At 39.8% G+C, this 21480-nt stretch overlaps 1 protein-coding gene across 6 annotated transcripts in view; it reads left to right on the forward strand.

The window, feature by feature from the left end:
* The window catches only part of SORBS2 (sorbin and SH3 domain containing 2), a 377524-nt gene that overhangs the window by 278890 nt on the left and 77154 nt on the right, over positions 1-21480 (forward strand). For 4 of the 6 annotated variants that reach the window (XM_011959522.1, XM_011959523.1, XM_011959527.1 and 1 more), the window contains 2 exons: positions 4830-4856; positions 5106-5230. In XM_011959522.1, coding sequence (XP_011814912.1) covers positions 4830-4856; positions 5106-5230 — 152 coding nt within the window. Of the gene's footprint in view, positions 1-4829; positions 4857-5105; positions 5231-6022; positions 6665-21480 lie in introns of all 6 variants that reach the window. The other 2 variants (XM_011959520.1, XM_011959525.1) reach the window with 2 other exon arrangements.

Raw genomic sequence — 21480 nt, forward strand, 5'->3', positions numbered from 1 at the left:
ATCTCTATTTGTATGTATTGGCTCATGCATGTATAAACGCAAAAAGGTGTTAGAAAAACTACAGATTTGTTTACATTGGATACTATGGGAAACAGGAATGAAGGCAAGTAAGACAGTAAATGTTAAGAGTTCAGGGCCATCGTGTAATTGGAATGCCAATACCCTGAATGTCATCGACATTTCAACCAAATAGGATCTCAGCCCAGCCTACTCAGACGTGAACCTTGCTGCATATGCCAGGGCATGGCGCATTGCTTCGACAGTGCCAATGTGGAGAGTTATATGAATGCACGCAATTTCATATAACTAGACTTAATAGAAAAGATTTAAAGCTTCAGAATTACAACAGAAAAAAATGCTGCATATGCCAGGGCATGGCACACTGCTTCGACAGTGCCAATGTGGAGAGTTATATGAATGCACGCAATTTCATATAACTAGACTTAATAGAAAAGATTAAACGCTTCAGAATTACAACAGGAAAAAAAATTCGTACTTCAAGAATATGAAATAATCTTCAGTAATAACAATGTAGCTTTCGATTATTTTAAGTTTTCTATCATTAGGAGTAAGATTTCTAGAGAATGAAGTCCACTGAATTTTGGACATAATTGTTTAAAAACAGCCCTTTTTGTGTCAATTAGACATAAAGTAAGATTTTTTTTTTTTTTTTTTGAGATGAGCAGGGTCTTGTTCTGTGTCCCAGGCTGCAGTGCAGTGGCATGATCTTGGCTCACTGCAACCTCTGCCTCCCAGGTTCAAGCATTCTCTTGCCTTAGGCTCCTGAGTAGCTGGGATTACAGGTGTCTGCCACCATGCCTGGCTAATTTTTGTATTTTTTTAGTAGAGACCTGGTTTCACCATGTTGGCCAGGCTGGTCTCAAACTCCTGACCTCAAGTGATCTGCCCGCCTTGGCCTCCCAAAGTGCTAGAATTACAGGCATGAGCCACCACACCTGGCCCCCTTTTTCAAAGAAGTTTCCATTACATTTTTTAATAAAGAAGTCAGCATTAATATGCACAACTGCATTCTATGTAACTTTCATAAGAACTTATATGATACAGTGTCTTTATGTGAATCAAAAAGGAATTGATAAATATTTACTGCCTTCAATATCGTTAAAATACAACAGCCTTTATGTAAAACCTCCACAAAAGGTCCCCGGCCATTTTCACTCCCTTTTCAGATCACAGAGTCAATCTGAGTCATCACCTCTTTGTCGCCTGAGTCATTCTGTCTTTCTCTTTTCCTTTTATAAGAAGTAAATTCCCACTGGACAATCCATCAGAGCATACATGGATATTTTAAACCTATGCTAGAACCAAGACAATGACTATTGAGAAACAATGAAAAACATTTTATTTCACCAAAACCACTTGGCAGCCTAAAGGAACGCTGGCAAGAATGGCCTGTTGCAGTATGGGGACCACTCTGCCAAGAGGCAGGGTCTTGTCAATACCACCTGCATGTTTTATGCCCTTAAGAAAATTAGTCTGCCTAGATCTCATTTCCTTTTTTTCAAAAGAAAAAATGTTTGTCATTTTCTTACCTCTCTGAAAGCTTAATCCTTTCCCAGGCTCACAAGGATTTGTCAGAATAAATGAGAGTAAATGAAGAAAATAAATGAAAAGGGTTATAATTGTACATAGAAACACAGTAGGCACTCAATTAGTTGACTTGAATTTAATCAACATTTCAAAATAATTCTTGAAAAGCACTTGAGTCTTCTAAAGAAATGAGTTACAGGCATCAAAATAATTTTCAAGAAAATTATTAGTGATAGTGTCAATATAGCATATCAGTTAAAACGGATTTAAATAAAACCTGAGAGGAGAGATTATGCTGCGACACGTATCACAAACACAGCTACATAAAAGCTGCCATGTTAGAATCATAACAGTGGAAAGGGCCATTGAGGGCATCCAGTTCCACCCCTGATATGGAACCAAGAATGTCTTGCACACAATTCCAGACAGATACTCACTAGTTTGTGCCTCGACACAAGGAAAAGTGCTGGTAAGAGCATGTGGAGGTCTTCATTCTTCAAGACCCTATTTGTGAAAATATTCACATGCAAAACAGCCAGGAAAGTGAAAAACATACACCATTTAGTCATTCGTGGATTTTCAGTGAAGCAGTGACTATCTACTAAAGAACGCTAAACCTTCAGGCCCCTAGTCCTAGCTTTGTGTTTTTTTTACAAGTGAATGTGCATCAGGAATGTTGCAGATTTAGGGGAAAACCATTTTCCCCACACATCTGCCAAGCCGTTTACCTGACCGACTTTTTTTTTCTTTCTAACCTATGCTGTCTTTACTTGACATGGATCCATGATACTTTCTATTACCTGCTCCAAAGAACAGGTGTCCTCCCTCTCCTGGGCTTTCCTGCAGGGATAAAATAAAAGCAGAGCCATGCTAAACAGTGTCCACATAGGAGACTATAAGAAAAGGGCAAATCAGGACTGGGTGTTCCAAGTCCTGGATTTATTTTAAAGAAAGACAAATGATATGTACTTTAGTCTCCTTGAAAGACCACCCACTTCAAGGCAGGCTTTAATCATCAACATAAGCTTTATTAAAATATTGGTTCATCCTGAAGTTCGAATCCATGGCCATTTTCTCCTTTCTCTTAATTCTGCACACACGTGTCCACTGTGTGATGCAAGGCCCTTCAGTACAGCCCACCACTCTTACTGTAATGTTTCCAGTGGCACAGGGACAGATTCATTTGGAAATCCCTGGGCCCAGTGTCCCAGGAAGAGACCCACAGTAGAGCCTGGAGTGACTGTCCTCTGATTCTCACACTTACCGTTTCCTGGGGCTCCATCATCTTCAACACGGCGACCAGCGTGAAGAAACGGAGCCTGCCCCCTACAGACTATTAGAGGGAGTTTATTTCCAGTGTCCTTCAGACCTGCCCAGTACACCCTCTTCTTTCTCACCACACCCGCACCCCTTGCACCTCCCAGCCTCTGGCTCCCATTACCTCGTCCCCAGCACATACCACACGCCTTCTTTTTTATCTCAGTTTTACCAAACCAAGCGTAAAAGATACTCCCTGTGCTCAAGAAAATAATCAGAATATAATCATTGTTGTTAATGCTGCTTCTCTTCTCATAAAGGAGCTTTGGGCGATTTTATTGCCTTTTCCCCAATCCCAAAATTTATTTTTCATTGTCCTTTCCCAAATCCCAAAATTTGTTCATTGTCCACAGTGGATGGCAGCCTCGTGGTTGTTAAATCTCTCTCCTAAGTGCCCCAAAACAGAATTCTGATGATTGCTCTGTATTGCCAAACTGTGTTTTTCTTTATCTTCATTATATAACTGATAAAGAATTTCAATCATTTCTGCTTCCATCAAATCCTAGAAGGAGGGCCAGGCCCAGTGGCACACACTTGTAGCCCCAGCTAACCAAAAGACCGAGTCTGTAGGATCTCTTGAGCCCACTATTTCAAGGATAGCCTGGACAAAATAGCAAGACCCCATGTTTAAAAAATAAAATAGAATTTAAAAAATTGTACAAATTCTAGAAGTAGGATCCAATAAGCATTTCATGCATAATTCTTCAAAGTAATTTTTCTCTATGGTACCCATTTTATTACTCTAATTTTAAATTCCTTGGAAATAAAATCCATACAAAGTTATCAATGATCATAAAGAATGGGAATTCATTAGTCTTCTCTGGCTCACCTGAGCTGGGATCATTCTAATGTACTCTGTGCTGACTCACATTTGTATTTCTTTCTTTGATTTGGAAAGAATCCATATCAAATATTTTATCTAAAAATCAGATGCTTGCATTTCTCAACCCATTTTTATCATTCTAAATTCTCGTGTTTAAACTTGAAAATAACTATTCTGAAGCATTAAAAGAAAAACAAAGACTACTTCAGCATGTAAATTTCCTGTTTTATGAATTGAAATGAGAATCTAATAATGGTCCTGGGGACACGCAGAAGGAATCCAGGACTGGACAGCAGGTTGGGCTAAAAGCTTAATGAATCTAAGTAAAGTTGATCATGTGCTTTAATAAACCAGGCAACACAAGCTGATGACTTCAAATATACATAGGTTAAACGTACAAACTGATTACCTCAAATGTGCATATAGAAGATTCTGGAATATATAACTTCAATAAAATTGATAACAAATATATCACTGATAACTTGCCAACTGCCTTACCAAAAGCAATTTATTAGTACTGAAATTTATTTTCCACAGCTTACTAGCTGAAAGACAGTGGAACATATTGTAATAGCTCTTTCATATTTGAGTATAAAATGACTTTTATATGGCAATAAGAAAAAAACTCAGTTTCGAGAATAATTTGAAAATGTCACATGATATGGTAGACAGGTCTACAGTTTCCTAAGGTAAAAAAAATGCAAACTACAGAATACAGTTCCCTAACACAGGAGTTAAATATGCTTATCAACAGCAGGGCATTGAAAGTTAACGATCTGGTGGTTTGAGTTAGTGCTGTTTATAAACCAGATCTCTTCTGATCCTTTCATTTGATATTTAGAAATTCCCATATTCATCCTTGGCCATAATAAGATTAAAATTGCATGTTACAACATCATTGACGGAAAAAATTAGTGTTTGCTGTATAGATTTTATGTATTATAGATATTTAATGAATGACATTCTAATTGAAGTAAAAATAAATGTACAAGCCTCCCTTTGGCATGTTTGACATACCCAGATTTTAAAACTGAAATAATGTTTGCAAAAATAATGCATATAGTTCTTTGCCATGTTATTTTTACTGGGTTATTAATTTATTTCACCTTAGTCTTCATTTCAACATTTTTTTTTCTTTCAGGGCGTGATTCTCAGTCACCAGACTCAGGTACAGAAAAAATATTCTGAATAACTATTACATTATTTGTGACTTTTAAAAAACCTATTCATAGCCACATGTGTTGACTTCATGTTAAATTTAAATTTCATATACTGTTATGCATATTAAATTAAATCTCTATTAAGAACACTACAATTTTGGAAATAAAAATAATTTTGGAAATAAAAATAAATTTTATAAAAAATGTTTAAGTGAACGTAGATATTTTTGTATCCAATTGTTTTCCCTTAATGAAAGCTTGGAGATCTTACAATGATGGCAATCAAGAGACACTGAATGGAGATGCTACATATTCCTCTCTTGCAGCAAAAGGTTTTCGAAGCGTTCGACCAAACCTACAAGATAAAAGATCACCAACTCAGGTAACCCTGCACACTCTTGTCTACTGTATTATTTTAAGGCATGATTATTAGACCACTGCTTACAGCTTCTTTCCTAGTGTACATATTTCAATACATGTTTTATTTTTAATATGTTTTTACTTTTGTATTTAGTTTGCTTGCCAGGCTTGTATTTACAACATGGAGAACAAATTTTAACAAACAAGAGTTTTGTTTTGTTTTGTTTCTGATTAAGCTCATAAAAGTGTATCAGTTTCTAACATAATCTCTAGCATATATTCTAATTCTTTAAAAGCTGACAGCTGATGCTTTGGATTTAAACTGATGAGGTCAGCAATACATTATGTATTCAATAATTATGAGTATGCAACTATTATATTAACTAAAGGAGCTCTGTGTTGGAGATATTAGTAAAATTGTGCCACAAGCATGAAAATTGTTATAAAACAATACTATTAAATAAACCATATATATATATATATTTCAAAGTCTAATAAAAATATGCCAAGAGAACATATGTTCACTTTTAACATAATTTCCCAGAATGTAGGTGGAGCAAAGGTTATAATGTATTCTCTGGAAACACTTTTTTCCCCTGAGGGCAAACATTGATAATAAATGTAAGTGCATTCTAAATGGAATGAAAATGATCACTCAATCTAGCTAACAAAATGGATAGCATAATCAGAAGGTGTGGCATTGCTTTACTTCTGTAAAGGCAAAGTTGACACTGGTTTCTTTCATGACTAACTTGGACTTTCTCTGTTTTTCTTTCAACTTTATTTCTTTCTCTGGATCCCATTGTCAATCCAGGCACCCCCTCCACCAGACAGAAAAGAGAGCTTTCATAGCTCTTTGATAACCAGTCACACAAAGGGTGTCATTTTAGACCAGTTAGTAACTAACACACAAATTCCCTGCAATACAGAGTACTTTGCTAACGAAAAACCTCCTCAGGGAACTATGTATTCCAATGAAGATTCGAGGCAGACAATTGTATATTCTGAAGAATCTAACACAACCATGTCGTATACACAAAAAATCACTAAACCACTACCAGCAGCTTCCAGCACGGATCCTACACCATTCACTAACATCAACACCCCAGTTCTACAAGAGGACTACAGGCAAGATTCTCAAACGCGGAGGATTTCTACCTTGAAACTAACCCATAACGAGGATCTAGGAAGTAGCAGCCCCATTAATACTCCACAGTTTTCCAAATATGTTGAAGTACCATCATTTCTCAAAAGGCCCTGCTCACTGACCCCTAATCCAGTGCCTGAGACACACACAGCATCTCTTTCCATACAGATAGCTCCCCTTTCAGGACAGGATCCTGAAAGCCACAAACGGCTACCTGAGCTTTCTCCAGAGACTGCAAAGATACCTCTTCAGCAAGAGAGACAAAAATCTTCAGTGGCAGTGGCCTCTCAGTCCTCACGCTGCAGGGTGGTACCTTACGCTTCTCAGTCTCTTCGTATTAATACATGTGTGTTGTAGAGACCCTAACTCCTTTGATTTGGGCTTCTTATATGACCTAATGCTTTCTTAGTTTCCAAGCAGGTGGGGAAAGGAGAAAGAAACCATTTTCAAATTTAAAACCCTACTAAATTCATCAGCAAATGTCTAGGTATTTTTAAATGTAAATATGCATATACAGATCTTTCATCCAGAAATCATGTTCTAAAATTTTTTTTCTTCTAGATATTTATGGAAAATCATTGGGGGCCCGGTGATTTAAGACACTGCAGACTACTTCAGGACTTAAAGCATGTTTAGCTTTCAAAGAAATAGTTTTCATATGAGACCGTTTTGCACTTAGATTTACTTTATTTACATGTGTAAAATCTCTTCAAATAATTGTCAATTATAATTTGCTTTGGCAGGGAACTGCTATCTTAATTTTAAGCAGTGTCTATTTCTTTGCAACCCAATATTCATTTTCACTAAAACCTAATCAGTTTATCATTTGAGAAAGTGTATTAGCCAACTTTTATCATCCAGACTTGCGGGAAGTAAATCTTTCTTTCCATATACGTAGAATTCTCTCATAGCATCCTTCTGCTTACATGTGTTAGCCTGTCAGCAGGAGAAATGTGCTTCTCTTTTTGACTTCTCCATAAAACAATGCAGTGCTAAGAGCATAAACTTTAAGGGTAAACTGTAGATTTTAATCCAGGCATCACTATGTGATGAGACATTCATCTAAACTTTCCTGTGAGTCCAAACAAAGAAATGAGAATACTAATTAATCCTTAATTCACAAGTTATGATAAGACTAGGGAATTACATAGACTTGGCTACAGCAAGCGCTCAATAAATGATAGCTGTTAATAAAAGATAAAATAGTAGCAGCAACAGCAGTAGTGTTAATATTGAAAACACCGGTGTCTAAGTAAATAATTTGTGTAATACTCCTTTTGGTATCTGTGTTATTAAAGATCATCCAAAACATATCCTTGAGGAGATACGTTTTTAAACTGTGCAGAAAATCTCCAAAAGATAACTAACTGACACCAAGATCCCCCCACCCACTCATAAAGCAGAAGAGCCTCAAACAGAAATGATTAAAAGGACAAACAGGTATTATCACACCGCTACTCAAATATCTTCCCCATCCGCTAATCGAGATGTGCAAAATTCATTCAGTGCAGCAATTTCTTTTAATTAAGGTAATAGCTTCTGAAAGCACCTGTGAAATCAGATGATAATAATAATAACAACATTAATAGCAGTTAACAGATATCCAGGGTTTACTCTATGCAGACACTGTTCCAGCTTGTTTATGTTTATTAATAATTTCCACAATCCCATGGAGTAGGTATTACTACTGTCCTTTATTTTATGGCTAAGGAAACTGAGGCACAGAAGTAAGTTGCTCCCCCGGGGTCATGCAGCTGGCAAAAGGCAGAACCAGGATACACACCTTGGCAGACTGGCTGCAGGGCCACCACTCTGAAAGAGTGCTACTTCTCCTTGCGAAATAGTTACTTACCAGTGACAAGGAGACACGGCGCCATGACGGTGGAAGCTAAGGCAGATGCGTCTTGATCAGGTTCAGGAGTCCAGGAAGATCTGAGGGAGCAAAATCCTTGGGCGACTGTACAGACAGGCCTGTGCCAGTGTCAGTGAGCGGACTCGCCAGTGTCCCAGGATGGGCATGCCAGGAAGCAGGCGAAGGAGAAGTCATAGGAACACATGTCAGTAACTGGACTCATCCAACATGGTTTGCTTCTTCAGAATGGTTTTGTGATGTTTGAAAACAAGCTGATACTTTTCATTTTGCATGGTTTTATCCAGGCTGAGCAGAGACGGTTGGTTTGATTATATAATCCCCAGGGTATCAGCACATCCAAAAGTTAAGATTTGAGATCCTGTCACTGCTATTTATTCAACAAATATTTATTGGGTGCCTAACCTATGTCCAGTCTGTTCTAGTGACAGAGTTGGATTTGAAACCATTCCTGCTTAAAATTTGTCTGTGTGTGGCAGGAGGAGCAAACATTAATAAGAACTTTAATAAATTACATATATTAGAAGATTATGGAAATTGAGTTATGCCATGCAAAGCTGAGTTGTGGAGACCAGATAGCATGTCAGGTATGGTAACTCAATCAATAGACCTCACTGAAAAGGCAGAACAGCTTTGAAGGGGGAAGAATATTCCAGGCAGAGGGAATGTCTTATGTAAAGGCTTTGAGGTTGATCACTCTGGGGCTGTGGGAGGACCAGAAGGAAGCCTGAGGGAGGGAGAGGAAGTAAGTGAGGTGAGAGTGATAGGAAGTGAAGTCAGAGGTAAGAAAGACCAGAAGACGGGAGGCCTTGTGAGCCATTGCAAGGATTTTGACATTTACTCTCAATAAAAATGGAGGCCACTGGAGGATGTTGAGGCTGCCACCATTATTATTTCCGTTATATTTTAACAAAATCATTCTGGCAATTCAGTGAAAAAGGTACCATAGTGGGGCAAGGAGGAGATCAGGCAAACCAGTTAGGTAACTACTGCAGTCCTTTAGGTGAGAAATGATGGGGGCTCAAAGCAGGGGGCAGCAGAGGAGGTGGTGAGAAATCAGACCGTGAGAATGTATTTTGAAAGTCAAGCAAACAGGACTTTCTGGCAGATTGCATGTGGGATGTGAGGAAGAGAAAAGTCAAGGTTGACTCCAACTGGAAGATAGCGTTGCCTTCAGCTGAGACTGGACAGCTGTGGGTGGAGCAGGTTGGTGGAAACTTCAGAGGTTCCATTTGGGAAACAGGAAGTTTGAGGCATTTCTTAAACACCCACATGAAGTGGTCAAGTAAGCATTTGGATGTGAGAACCTGTACTTCCCGGGGAAAGGTCCTGGTTGGAGATATGAGCCATTGGCTAGTCGATGGGTTTTGTGGCCATGAGACCGAGTGAGATCACCAGGGGGATGGACAGAGAAAAGGGGAGGACCAAGAGTTGAAGCTGAGTGAATCTCAGCATTAAGAGGAAGAAGCAGCAGAGGAGACTGAAAGCAGTGTCCTCTAAGGGAGGAGGAAATCCGGGAAAATGTGGCGTCCTAAAAGCCATGCGAGGAACATGTGTGGAAAGAAAGGGATGGTTCACTGCACAAATGCTGTTGATAAGACAGGTTTGAAATGAAATCTGAAAACTTACCATTGATTCCATAGTGAGGAAGGAGGCTTTCTTGGAGTGGGTATGAGAGAGACCGGGAAGAGTGGTTGGGCAGTCAGCTCTTTCAAGATCTTATTAACATAAAACCATTCATCTAGTTATTCACCCTCCCTGAGCAGCAGTTTTCTCATCTATAGAACTGCTGGCAGGTTTGAGTAAGGCATATAAGGATCTTGGCATGGTGCCTGCATCATAGTAATTCCTAAACCTACAGTAGCTGTCATCATGATTAAATAATATATATATATATATATTTTTTTTTTTTTTTTTTTTTGAGATGGAGTCTCACTCTGTCACCCAGGCTGGAGTGCTGTGGCTGGATCTCAGCTCACTGCAAGCTCCGCCTCCCGGGTTCACGCCATTCTCCTGCCTCAGCCTCCCGAGTAGCTGGGACTACAGGCGCCCCCACGTCGCCCGGCTAGTTTTTTGTAGTTTTTAGTAGAGACGGGGTTTCACCGTGTTAGCCAGGATGGTCTCGATCTCCTGACCTCGTGATCCACCCGTCTCGGCCTCCCAAAGTGCTGGGATTACAGGCTTGAGCCACCGCGCCCGGCCGATTAAATAATATTTTTCCAAATTATGCATCTGATTGGGAAAAAGAAATATATTATTTTCAACAATACTTCTTTTTTTGTTTTTTACTGGTGGGTAAAAGTTTGTTTCAACAGACTTGCAGTTTGTTCCAACATAGTGTGTCCTCTTTCCTCAGGCTTTGTAAAAAAGGTAGCATGAAGCTGTTGCAGTTTTTATTCTCTGTTTAAAATTTTGGCAAGAACATTTAACATGAGATCTGCCTTTAAGAAATTTGTAAGTGTGCAGCGCAGTGTTGTTAACTGGAGGCACAATGCTGTGCAGCGGATCTCTAGAATGTATGCATCTTGCATAACTAAAACTTCATGCCCACTGAGTAGCAATTCATTCGCTCCCGCCCCCAACCCCTGCCAACCACCACTCTACTCTCTGCTCATGTATTTGTCCTTCTGAGACTGGCTTTCAGTTGGTATAACGTCCTCCAGGTTTCTCCATGTTACAGCATGTGGCAGGATATCCATCTTTTTTAAGGCTGAATAGTATTCTAGTGGGTGCATACACCACATTTTCTTTATCTATTTATCCATCCGTGGACATTTGGTTTGTTTCTACGTCTTGATGATGGTGATATGCTGCATTTTTAAGTCTCATTTTCATGTAATGATCTTTCACAATGGTGACCTTTCCAAGTTAAACACTTGCACACCGCATTCTGGCAAGTCTTAGCCAATGCCAGGCGCTGTAAGCTATACACTAGGAGTCAGCCCAGTATGTGCTCCATTATAAAGAATGAGGCTCCCAGGAATTACCAGGCCCAAGCAATAAAAGTACACCAAGATGTGAAAAGTACATTTCAGTGCTCCAGAAGTTTTATTTACATAGTTTTGTTATTATTAAAGTCTGATCATTAGTTTAAGAAGAAAACTAGGCCGGGCGTGGTGGCTCAAGCCTGTAATCCCAGCACTTTGGAAGGCCGAGACAGGTGGATCACGAGGTCAGGAGATCGAGACCATCCTGGCTAGCCCGGTGAAACCCCGTCTCTACTGAAAAACGTAAAAAGCTAGCCGGGCGAGGTGGCGGGCGCCTGTGGTCCCAGCTACTCGGGAGGCTGAGGCAGGAGAATGGTGTGAACCTGGGGAGGCGGAGCTTGCAGTGAGCTGAGATCCGGCCACTGCACCCCAGCCTGGGTGACAGAGCGAGACTCCGTCTCAAAAAAAAAAAAAGAAGAAAACTACAGGTCACTGTTAGAAATTCTCTTCATATTTGACAGTTTTTCATAGTGTTTTCTAAATGGCATGTGCTTTAATTGTCCTCCTGCAAACAGACCAGAAATGAGGCATGTTATCCTTCTGTTACTGTGTGACCAGATATCCTGTTGCTAAAATTGTCACATTGTTCTCAATGTCAAGTAAGTGAAGGTATAAGCCAGACGCTTTGGAAAGCCAGCAAAATCTACACCCCCAAAGAGTTTCTATGGCATCTGTGCTATGTTCTTTGCTTCAGGAAGATAAGCTTGTCCTGTCTGTTACGAAACAACATAATCAATCCATTGCCACAGCCTCACCGTCACAGCTGCCACTGCACATATGCTGGGGACTCACAGGGGAACCTGCCTGACCGTAGTGTAGAAGGGAGAGGAAACTCATTTCTTGTGCTCCATGAGATCAGTATGTAGATGCTAAGGAGGACAGAGTAATGCAGACATGTCGGCAGTGTGTGGTGATAGTGCAGAACTGCAGAACGCACCTTCTGGAACATTCCTATCAACACCAGCCCCGATCATTGATGTCTTCCATTAGGATGGCTTCCTTTCTGTGGACTCCTAATGCTATTAGTTTATCAGGTCTTCGGCAATTTCTCCATTTGATGTCTGTTCATGCGCATGCATGTGCGTGCATTTAAATAGTTGATCATTAGAGAACACTTGGGAGGCCAACGTGAATTTACAAATAAAACATCCTCTTCAACGTCTCCCAATAGATGGGCCTCCAGCCTCTTCTGAATACACTTAATGAAGAGCTCAGTTACGTTCCGAGGCGGCAATCCAGTGCTCAGTCATTTCTGAGATCGAATTGTTGGAAAGAATTTCTAATACCGGGTCATGATCTGCCTTCCTGAACTTCTGCATGGTTATCCACAGAGCAAAAGAGAGAGAATGTTCTTCCGCCTCCATCTGACAGTGTTCACATGATCCTTCTCCTCCCTGCCCTGCTGCTGGCTTTGTGTAGAGCACTCCTGTTCCTTCCCAGTATTTTGATTTTTTTAAACATGATTCTCCTTTTTTTGAGAGCTATTACAACACACCAGGCACTGTGCTAAGCACTTTACGTTTCCCCCCTTAATTTTTACAGGCTTTAAGAGATGGGTTTTATCCGTGTCTGTATTTTACACATGAAGGAACTAAGGCCAAGGGAATTAAACAACTTGCCCAAGTCTGTCTGACTCAAGATCCACAGCTCAGCCACTAGCCTCTGCTACCTCTATGCTCTCACACAAGCTGATTCTTAAATCCCATATTTTGGTAATGCTCTTAAAATATGCCACTTTCCCAGATGCAAAACCATATTCCCAATCTGAACACCACAGAGTACAGTAGAAATATTTACTCCCCTGATTCAGATACCACATGCTGTCAGTGTGCCCAATCTGTGTGACAATTTTAGATCACTTGTCGCCCAGGTCTTGGGTAGGGAGTATATGGTTAAAATAGTTTTTATTATGAGGCTGTCAGACACTGTCACATCATTACAATGCAGGCAATACAGCGGGTCTTAGGGAAACGGGGTAATGACCGGCAGCTACCCTCTGTCCTTCTCGGTCATAGGAACTGCACAGTTTCGTCTCTCACTTTCTGCTCTGTTGTTACTTCAAGTTATCCGTGGGTTTCCATGACATTCTCTGACTCCTTGCATTTGGGTACCTGACAGCTACCTGAGGGGCATTCAGTGTCATATAATTCAAATTCCCAGGAGGGAGGCAGGGCCCCACTGGCCCAGCGTAGTCCAGTTATTCCCCCTTCCTAATCAACTGTGGCCAGCAAAATGATGATCCGGCAACAGACACAGCTGCCGGGCACATCTCCTCATATGCCCAGGACAGGCCATGAAAGAGGGGGCACATTGTCCCAAAAGGATATAGGGATGGGAGGTAAAGACTGGTTTTTTAAAAACCTCTTCTGGCCAGGCACGGTGGCTCACGCCTGTAATCCCAACACTTTCGGGGGCCGAGAGCAAGGCTCCGTTAAAAAAAAAAAAAAAAAAAAAAACACAAAACTCCCCTTCCTAGATATTTTCTTTTCAAGAAAATTACTGTCAACTCCTTTGGAAAAAAGAGAACAAAAGCCTGTCAGATTTCTTTGCTTGACATTTAATACATATCCCTTATGTTCCTTGAGAAATGACGCCTAGAAGCCCAATGACTAAAGATGCTCAGAGGCAGATGTTAGGATCCTCGGCCACGGGGCCACATCAAGCCAATGGGAGCCTGAGGTGGAAGGAAATTCTCTGCTCCCTTCTACCTGTTTTCATATATTGAGAATGAACTTTTTCCTTCTACCTGTTTTCATATATTGAGAATGAACTTTTTCCTAGAATGTTTAAGTCATTAGAATTTTTTTGAAAAGTTGAAACGCAGGTTTATTGACACTCACACATTATTTTAAGCTTAAATATTTTATTTAAAGCAAAATGAACTTTTTTAAAAAAATTTGAGACAGAGTCTTGCTCTGTCACCCAGGCCAGAGTGCAGTGGTGTGATCTTGGCCCACTGCAACTTCCACCTCCCAGTTTCAAGCAATTCTCTTGCTTCAGCCTCCCAAGTAACTGGGATTATAGGTGCCTGCCACCACGCCTGGCTAATTTTTGTAGAGACGGGGTTTCACCATGTTGGCCAGGCTGGTCTCAAACTCCTGACCTCAGGTGATCCGCCCGCCTCAGCCTCCCAAAGTTCTGGGATTACAGGTGTGAGTCATTGTGCTTGCCCTGTTATGTGTTTACTTCACCTTAAATTAATTAAAAGTGATTTAAGATTGCCATCAGTTAATTAGAAGTTATCAAACATGTCTATTCTCTCAAATAAAACTGAAATAAGCAAACATGTAGATTTTGAAAATATTATTGATGAGTTTTCTTGCGTTAAAAACTCCAGATCCATTTTTTTTCTCTTTTCCTATGGCTTGGCATACACTGGTCTTTATTTATATTTTTGACATTTTTGTTCAGTATGGGGTATATTTTCTTTTTTGCATTGATCTTGATTTTCTTTCAAAGATTGCATTGAAACAGAATTTATCTCGGTTACTTAGTTTTTGTCACTCTATAAATTTTGCACCCCAATAAGCACTTTCCTCTCCTCTCCCTAGGCCTGGCCGTGCACTCCTTCATATCCCCACTTCACACCTACCCTCTTTCTCCTCCAACTTCCACATCTGCTGCGTCAGCAAGTGATGGTTTAGGGGTTTGTGACTATAGATGTGTTGTCACTGAGCTTATGAGCAAACTAAAACTCATATTACCCATGACTGTGGTGGTTTGAGAGAGAGTAAGCTTTCATTTTCAGCCTGTTTCAAAGCAAAGGATACGGGCAGATGACGCCCGCCTTGAGGGGGAACATGACTTCTGCGTTCTGCCATCTGTCCCATCATTCCCTGGCATCCAGCATGGGCTTAGTTTGCACATCCTGGATACTTTCCTGGCCCATGATGGGCACTTGAGTTTGCAATGCCTTCGTCCAACTCAATACGCTTTCTCCACTGCTGAAGCTCACCTTCCCTTGAGTCTCCACGCCCCTTCGTTCCTCGGGAGCTCCAGTGTCGATTGGTGATCACTCTCATCCACAGGCTCTCCTTAGTATTCTGCATTGGAGTCGTTTGGACAGAGAAGCTCAGTGCTAGTTTGGGTGAGCAGGTGCTCTCTTGGTGTATGAAGCATAGGTTTAAGTACTGTCCCTGTCCTTTGCAGAAGACCAGGCAGCCCCTGACTGCTAGCTGGTGTTTCTCATTACCCCAGTCCTGCTAGCTCAAGCGTGGGGGAAAGAAAAAACAATTTATACTCACAAAAAGTTGGTGACCTTTGATCCCTATTCAAACACCTCAGTCTTCCACAGTCTTGAAAAGGAGACCCAAAACGGTGAGGATGATTTTCTGCGTCATGTACTTGCCACTCACGAAGTAAGGAAAAAAATGTGCTTGTTTTAAGCCAGTTTTCCCTATTTTCAGGGTAGTCCAAATGGGGAAAATGCCATCTTCTTCCCCTTCATACCTTTCCAGTTGCTCTTCTGATTTTCCTCAGGAGAAACACGTGTCTCGTGGTCTTTCTCTCCCCCCGGGCCTCTAGAGTATTCCATTCATGTGGAGATTGGGGTCTGTCAAAGCTTTTTTGTGGGTGACCAGTATGACTGTTGAATTACTGAGTTTTATCTGTAGAAATGTAAGTGTGATGTGACTCACCACGAGGCATTTCATGCCTTACACTCACAAACACACACACGCACACATACACACACGTGCATTAAAAGACTCAAAACCAGGAACATGTCAGGAGGTGGTGAAAGAAATTCAAAAGGTGGAATAATTTTGTTTTCTGTGGACATTCTATTTGGAAGAACAATTAAATGGATAAGGGCCATCCCCAGACACAATGCTACGCAAACTAATGATCTTATTACCCACGACAATGGTGATTTTAGAAAGAATACGCTTTGGCTTTTGACATGTTTCAAGTCACAGGATATGGACAAGTCAATCCAATGGGGGTTAAAGTCATTAGATTTATTTTCTTTTAATTTGAAAGGGAAAAGTCTTATGAGCAGATAACTCAAATTCTTTTGTATGATTTGTATTATTTCATAGTTTTCATTTAGCATAAATAAAACTAAAAAGAGATTCATATTACATGGAAGCATCCTTAGCAAAGCTGCATTATTAGGGGAAATTTCATTGACGCTATCCAAAGACTGCCTTATACTGAATTACATTCAGACTTACAGCAAAATTTTAATATATTAAGTTAGAATTATGGTAATTTCATAATATTATAGTTTTACCTCCAATAAGATTGCAATTACTATAAGCACTCAGTAATAAGGATGCATCCATACCAAAACATTTTAAGTTCTGGGTAACTAAGATTTCTGTCAGTTATTTCTAGAGATTTAAACAACCATAAACAGTAATATATATATATATGTTATATATATATATATATCTCACATTTAAAATGACTATGTTTGAACAAGAAAAAATCATATTAAGTAAGATTAGGACAAGAAAATCTGTCTTTTTATTCAATGTTGGGGTTTCTTAACCCGTTAGATGAAGGATATGCTTTAGAGTGTCTCTCTCCCCGTGAAGTTTATGCAGAACTTTCTGTATGTATGAATTTGTGCATTTCCCTAAAAGAAGGATCAGTCACTTTCATCAGATTTCTAAGGGATCTATGATTCAGAGAGACCTTTTTATATGATGGATTTTTTAAAAGTATTCAAGTAAAAGTCTGAGAAAAAAAGTATTGTAACCTTTTGTATCATGCTAACAACGCACATGACATCAGCCGTTTTGAAAATTACGGCCGCCAAAGAACACCAAATTGTACTCCTTAAACATTTACTAGGCAATATTTCTAAGTGTAAGCGGTTCTCCTTCATTCATTTCCCATCTTTGTACTAGTATCTCACAATACCTCTGGCCATCTATCTTCAAACAATTTCCTCCCCCAAACATCCCCTCCAAAAAAGTATCTATTCTGAGAGGTAGAAAAAACAAGTAAGAAAACTTGCTTCAGAGTTTTATTCACTTATGTTGAATTCAGTGCTTATCATCCTGTTTGTGATGTGCGGTCAGACGTCGTCAAGGCTACCACAGGTGGTTGTAAAATTTCAAACGGTCATCTTCTCTCTTCTTCCTACAGAGCATCCCTTCGCTGTGATTAGCCTCTTGGGCTATATATAGACTTGGAGCTGTTAAATGTTTTATTTTTCCTTCAGTTTCTTTCTCCTTTACCTAAGATTTAGTGCCAACCATAGTTCTAACTAACTAGGGTGCATTCTAACCATTATCGGTGGCTGGTTTTCATTTTCACACATGGTACCTCTGTTTGCATTGCTAGGATATTTTTAAAGTCCAATTCTTTTCGTATTTTGTAGTGAAATCAAAGAACAGATTTAATGAGTGGAAAGGAAATAAAATAGCGTTTCCATTTATCTTTTCCACTTAGTTGTGTTTAGTATTATCAGTATTTAGATTCATAAACCAGGAAAAAATAAGACAAACAGATTTATGTTTTGGAGACATTTTGGCAAGGGGGAAGCAGTTATGCGATTAGATTTTTCTAGTGAAGGGCAAACCAGTTCTGCTGACCAATAGTCTGATATCTTATCGTCACAAATACAAAAACTAAAACTCCTGAGGAAACGGTTTCATTGTGCCAACACTCTCAAGCCCCTATCCAAAATTACATTGCAGTGCTGTGTGAAAACCAGCCTTGTTTCCAAAACACACCGACTGGGTTCACTTTCTTCCTGTTTTCATGCTTTTTCTGCACTGTGTGGTTGGCACCTAATCCATCTGAATGTAACTCCTTAAAGTGCTTGCAAATAAAACCGATGCTTTGCCTTCTCTGCCAAATTGCAAAAAAGAGGTACTTTTGTTAATTGGATAATTTATCTCTTATTATTTTTTCCTCATACTCAGCTTGGAAATCAGAACTTACCTGCCAGTGTGTTGGAGGTAAATGCTTCACAGACACACAGACAAACCACACCAGAAGCCTCTCCTCCGTGCCCTCCTTCTGTGGTACCTTTGAACCGAGCCACTTTTTCACCAGGCAGTGGCACCAGCTCAGCATCACTTAGCCTTCCGCCACCCGATGGTTTGGGGTCTTCACCCCTGCATAAACCCCACAGCTTTTCCCATTGCTTATACAAACACCTGCCCCCAGCTCCTGAAAGCCTTATCCACAGCCATGACACAGGCTCTCTGGCTACAGACTCCTCCCTGGCCGAGCACTCCTCCTGCTCAGAGAGTGAGTCCTCCACAGCCATGCTTGAGGAGCTGCAGATTGGTGACTCTGACACCACTGGCCGTTCTGAGACACCCTCCCCCACCACCTGGGGTCAGAGGTCTGCTGTGACAGATGGCACCACCTTAACCACCCCTGCGGCCACGCATGTAATTATTCTGCCTTTCTTTGCCTCCACCATTTCCTTAAAAGGACTGATTTATTGTGCCATCTCATTTTTCAGCTGACATTTTCATTTGCATAGGTGTTGATTCCGAAACCAATTCTGTGCCATCTGTCAGGGAAATCATTAGTCATCCTCATAAGCCTGCTTAAGGCTAAAAAAGTCACTTATATTCTCTTCATTCATTTTAAAATTACTTACAGTTATTCTAAAATGGTTACTTATGGTTTTCCATGTTACTGTAGCTGATGAGTTGTACGGTGATTTGCCTTGTTAGATAAGCATACATCACAATATGTTATGATCGTAGAGAAAGTCTAAAATTTTTCAAAAAATTTTAACCCAGTATTAATACACGTTAATAGTTTTTCTCACAGACTCACATTAATGTGTCCTGTGTGACTCTTTTCTATAACCTTGTTTCTCACATAAATGATTACTGACTGCATGAGGCTAATTTTTCTTGCTCCTCCTTCTCTAATAGCTACAACTTTTGAATTATCTGTTGTCCAGGAGTGAATGATGTTGATAACCTTATCTACCTTTCAGAAATTTAGCTGTATGATTTTTTAAAATTATTCTTCCTGAGCCATTTCGGGATAGAAATTTATGAATACATTTTTAAATTTTGTATATCAATAATTTGTCTTTCATTTATGCAATATAAACATCTTTTCCATACTTATATTATTTAAATATATCTATGTGATAAGCAATCCCTAATAAATGATCTGTGAATGGCTAAAATGTTTCAAAATTTTATGGCACAGATTCTGTATTGCATATAATGTATAAGTAATGGCTTCCATTTAAGAGGCACATAGCTTCATGCAAAAAAAAATGGATTTTTAAAAATTGATATTATAATGAAGTTCCAAATAAGCACTGTCATAGACAAAATTTTATTTGTGCTACATAGTTTTATATTCTATCAAGCTCATAAATCTGCATTTTATGCACAGAGAAATGTTATAATAAGCCATATGTTTTTTAAGACTCTGCAATTTACAAAAAGTAAAAGATGCTTTTTTTGGTAATAGGATTTAGTATTCCCCCAGTGGCTGGGTCTAACACTTTGCATTCAAATGTTCCATTCAGAGACTGGCTACAGAGGGAGCCTCATTTTCCAGGCCTAACCCCATAGCGAGTCCCTTCCTGCCGCACGGGACCAGCCCAACCACAGGTGCCAGGAGCACCGCAGGTGTGGGTTCCTCCCATGCCTTACTGTGCTTCAAATGGTTCTTAGCTTTTAAAACTTTACGAGGACCTTTAACCAAAAGTATAAGGCAGTGAGAAGGTATCAGTCTACCAACTAACCTGTTCAATTTTCTGCTTTTAAGACTTTACAGGAGACTGTCTTATATACAGTCTTGTGAGCACAAGCAGAGCTACTTGTGAGAGAAATTAATTGCAATTATCAGTTTAAAATTGCAAATAGATTATTCGTGACATGTTTTTCCTAATAAGGAATTCACTATAACAATACAGTATTTTCTAAAATGCTAATGATACTATTGTATTTGTAAAATCCTGATTGGTTTAACACAATAAAAGAATAAATCTACTCTCAGTGTTTACTTTCTTTTTTTTTTTTTTTTGAGACGGAGTCTTGCTCTGTCGTCCGGGCTGGAGTGCAGTGGCCGGATCTCAGCTCACTGCAAGCTCCGCCTCCCGGGTTCACGCCATTCTCCTGCCTCAGCCTCCCGAGTAGCTGGGACTACAGGCGCCCGCCACCTCGCCCAGCTAGTTTTTTTTGTATTTTTTAGTAGAGACGGGGTTTCACTGTGTTAGCCAGGATGGTCTCGATCTCCTGACCTCGTGATCCGCCCGTCTCGGCCTCCCAAAGTGCTGGGATTACAGGCTTGAGCCACCGCGCCCGGCCAGTGTTTACTTTTTTAACCCCTAGTCAATATTATTGAAACCATCAAAATAGGATTCAGAGCAAGTTTGTAAGTTTAGTAACATAGTTAACCTGATGGTTTTTAATAAGGATTCTTTGGTTTTTAACATTAATTATAACATGTTATAATACTATTACAATGATACTGACAAAGATCCACCAAACTTAACTTGGGCAAGGAAGTGAAAATGTTCTCAAATCATTCATCAGAGGTACATAAAGGCTCTGAAGATTTGGGTAGGCCTGTGCCTCACCCTTATCTGAACGTCCAGCTCTCTCCAGGGAGCAGGTCCTCAAGATGTGGCTGGTTATGATAGTAATTTTTCTAACAGCTTAGAGAATTACTTAATCAATAAGTGTAAGGCTTGTAATGAAATGTTTATTGATTTGGGGACATAAGTGGTGTGGCTATACAGTAATGAAATTAGACTTATTCTACGTCATTTGAAAGCCTATCTGCTTTAAAGTGAAATCAGAGAAATATGCAGTTACTATATCTGTATTTCAAGCCTGTGTAATAGAAGTTTGTTTTGTTTTAAAATAAGTAGAAAAGATTCACAAATTATGGTTCTTTGTGTGCCTATGTGTGTTGTGTGTATTTAGTTATAACTTTAACTAAACATTCTTACTAATGTTTGATCTTCTATGCATGCATTGTGTGTGCCCCGTAACGGTCAGTACCGTGCTGTGGGTAGACAGGCGTGCTTGATAGTCCTGAGCTCGATATCTGTGAACTAAGCCGATTCAGTTCCATCAGAATAGATACCTGTTGAACATCTACTCTGTCATCAGCACTAGGCTGCATGTTATACAAAATATTAAAGAAGCATGTATATGACCATCTTCAACAAGAAGCTTGAGATGCCATTGGGGTTATAAAATACTCGGATATGAAACAATCAAAACAATGAATAATTAAGAAATCAATAGGCCAGGCGCGGTGGCTCAAGCCTGTAATCCCAGCACTTTGGGAGGCCGAGACGGGTGGATCACGAGGTC

This window comes from Colobus angolensis, unplaced genomic scaffold, assembly GCF_000951035.1.
Source record: "Colobus angolensis palliatus isolate OR3802 unplaced genomic scaffold, Cang.pa_1.0 Scaffold5, whole genome shotgun sequence".
Lineage (NCBI taxonomy): Eukaryota > Metazoa > Chordata > Mammalia > Primates > Cercopithecidae > Colobus > Colobus angolensis.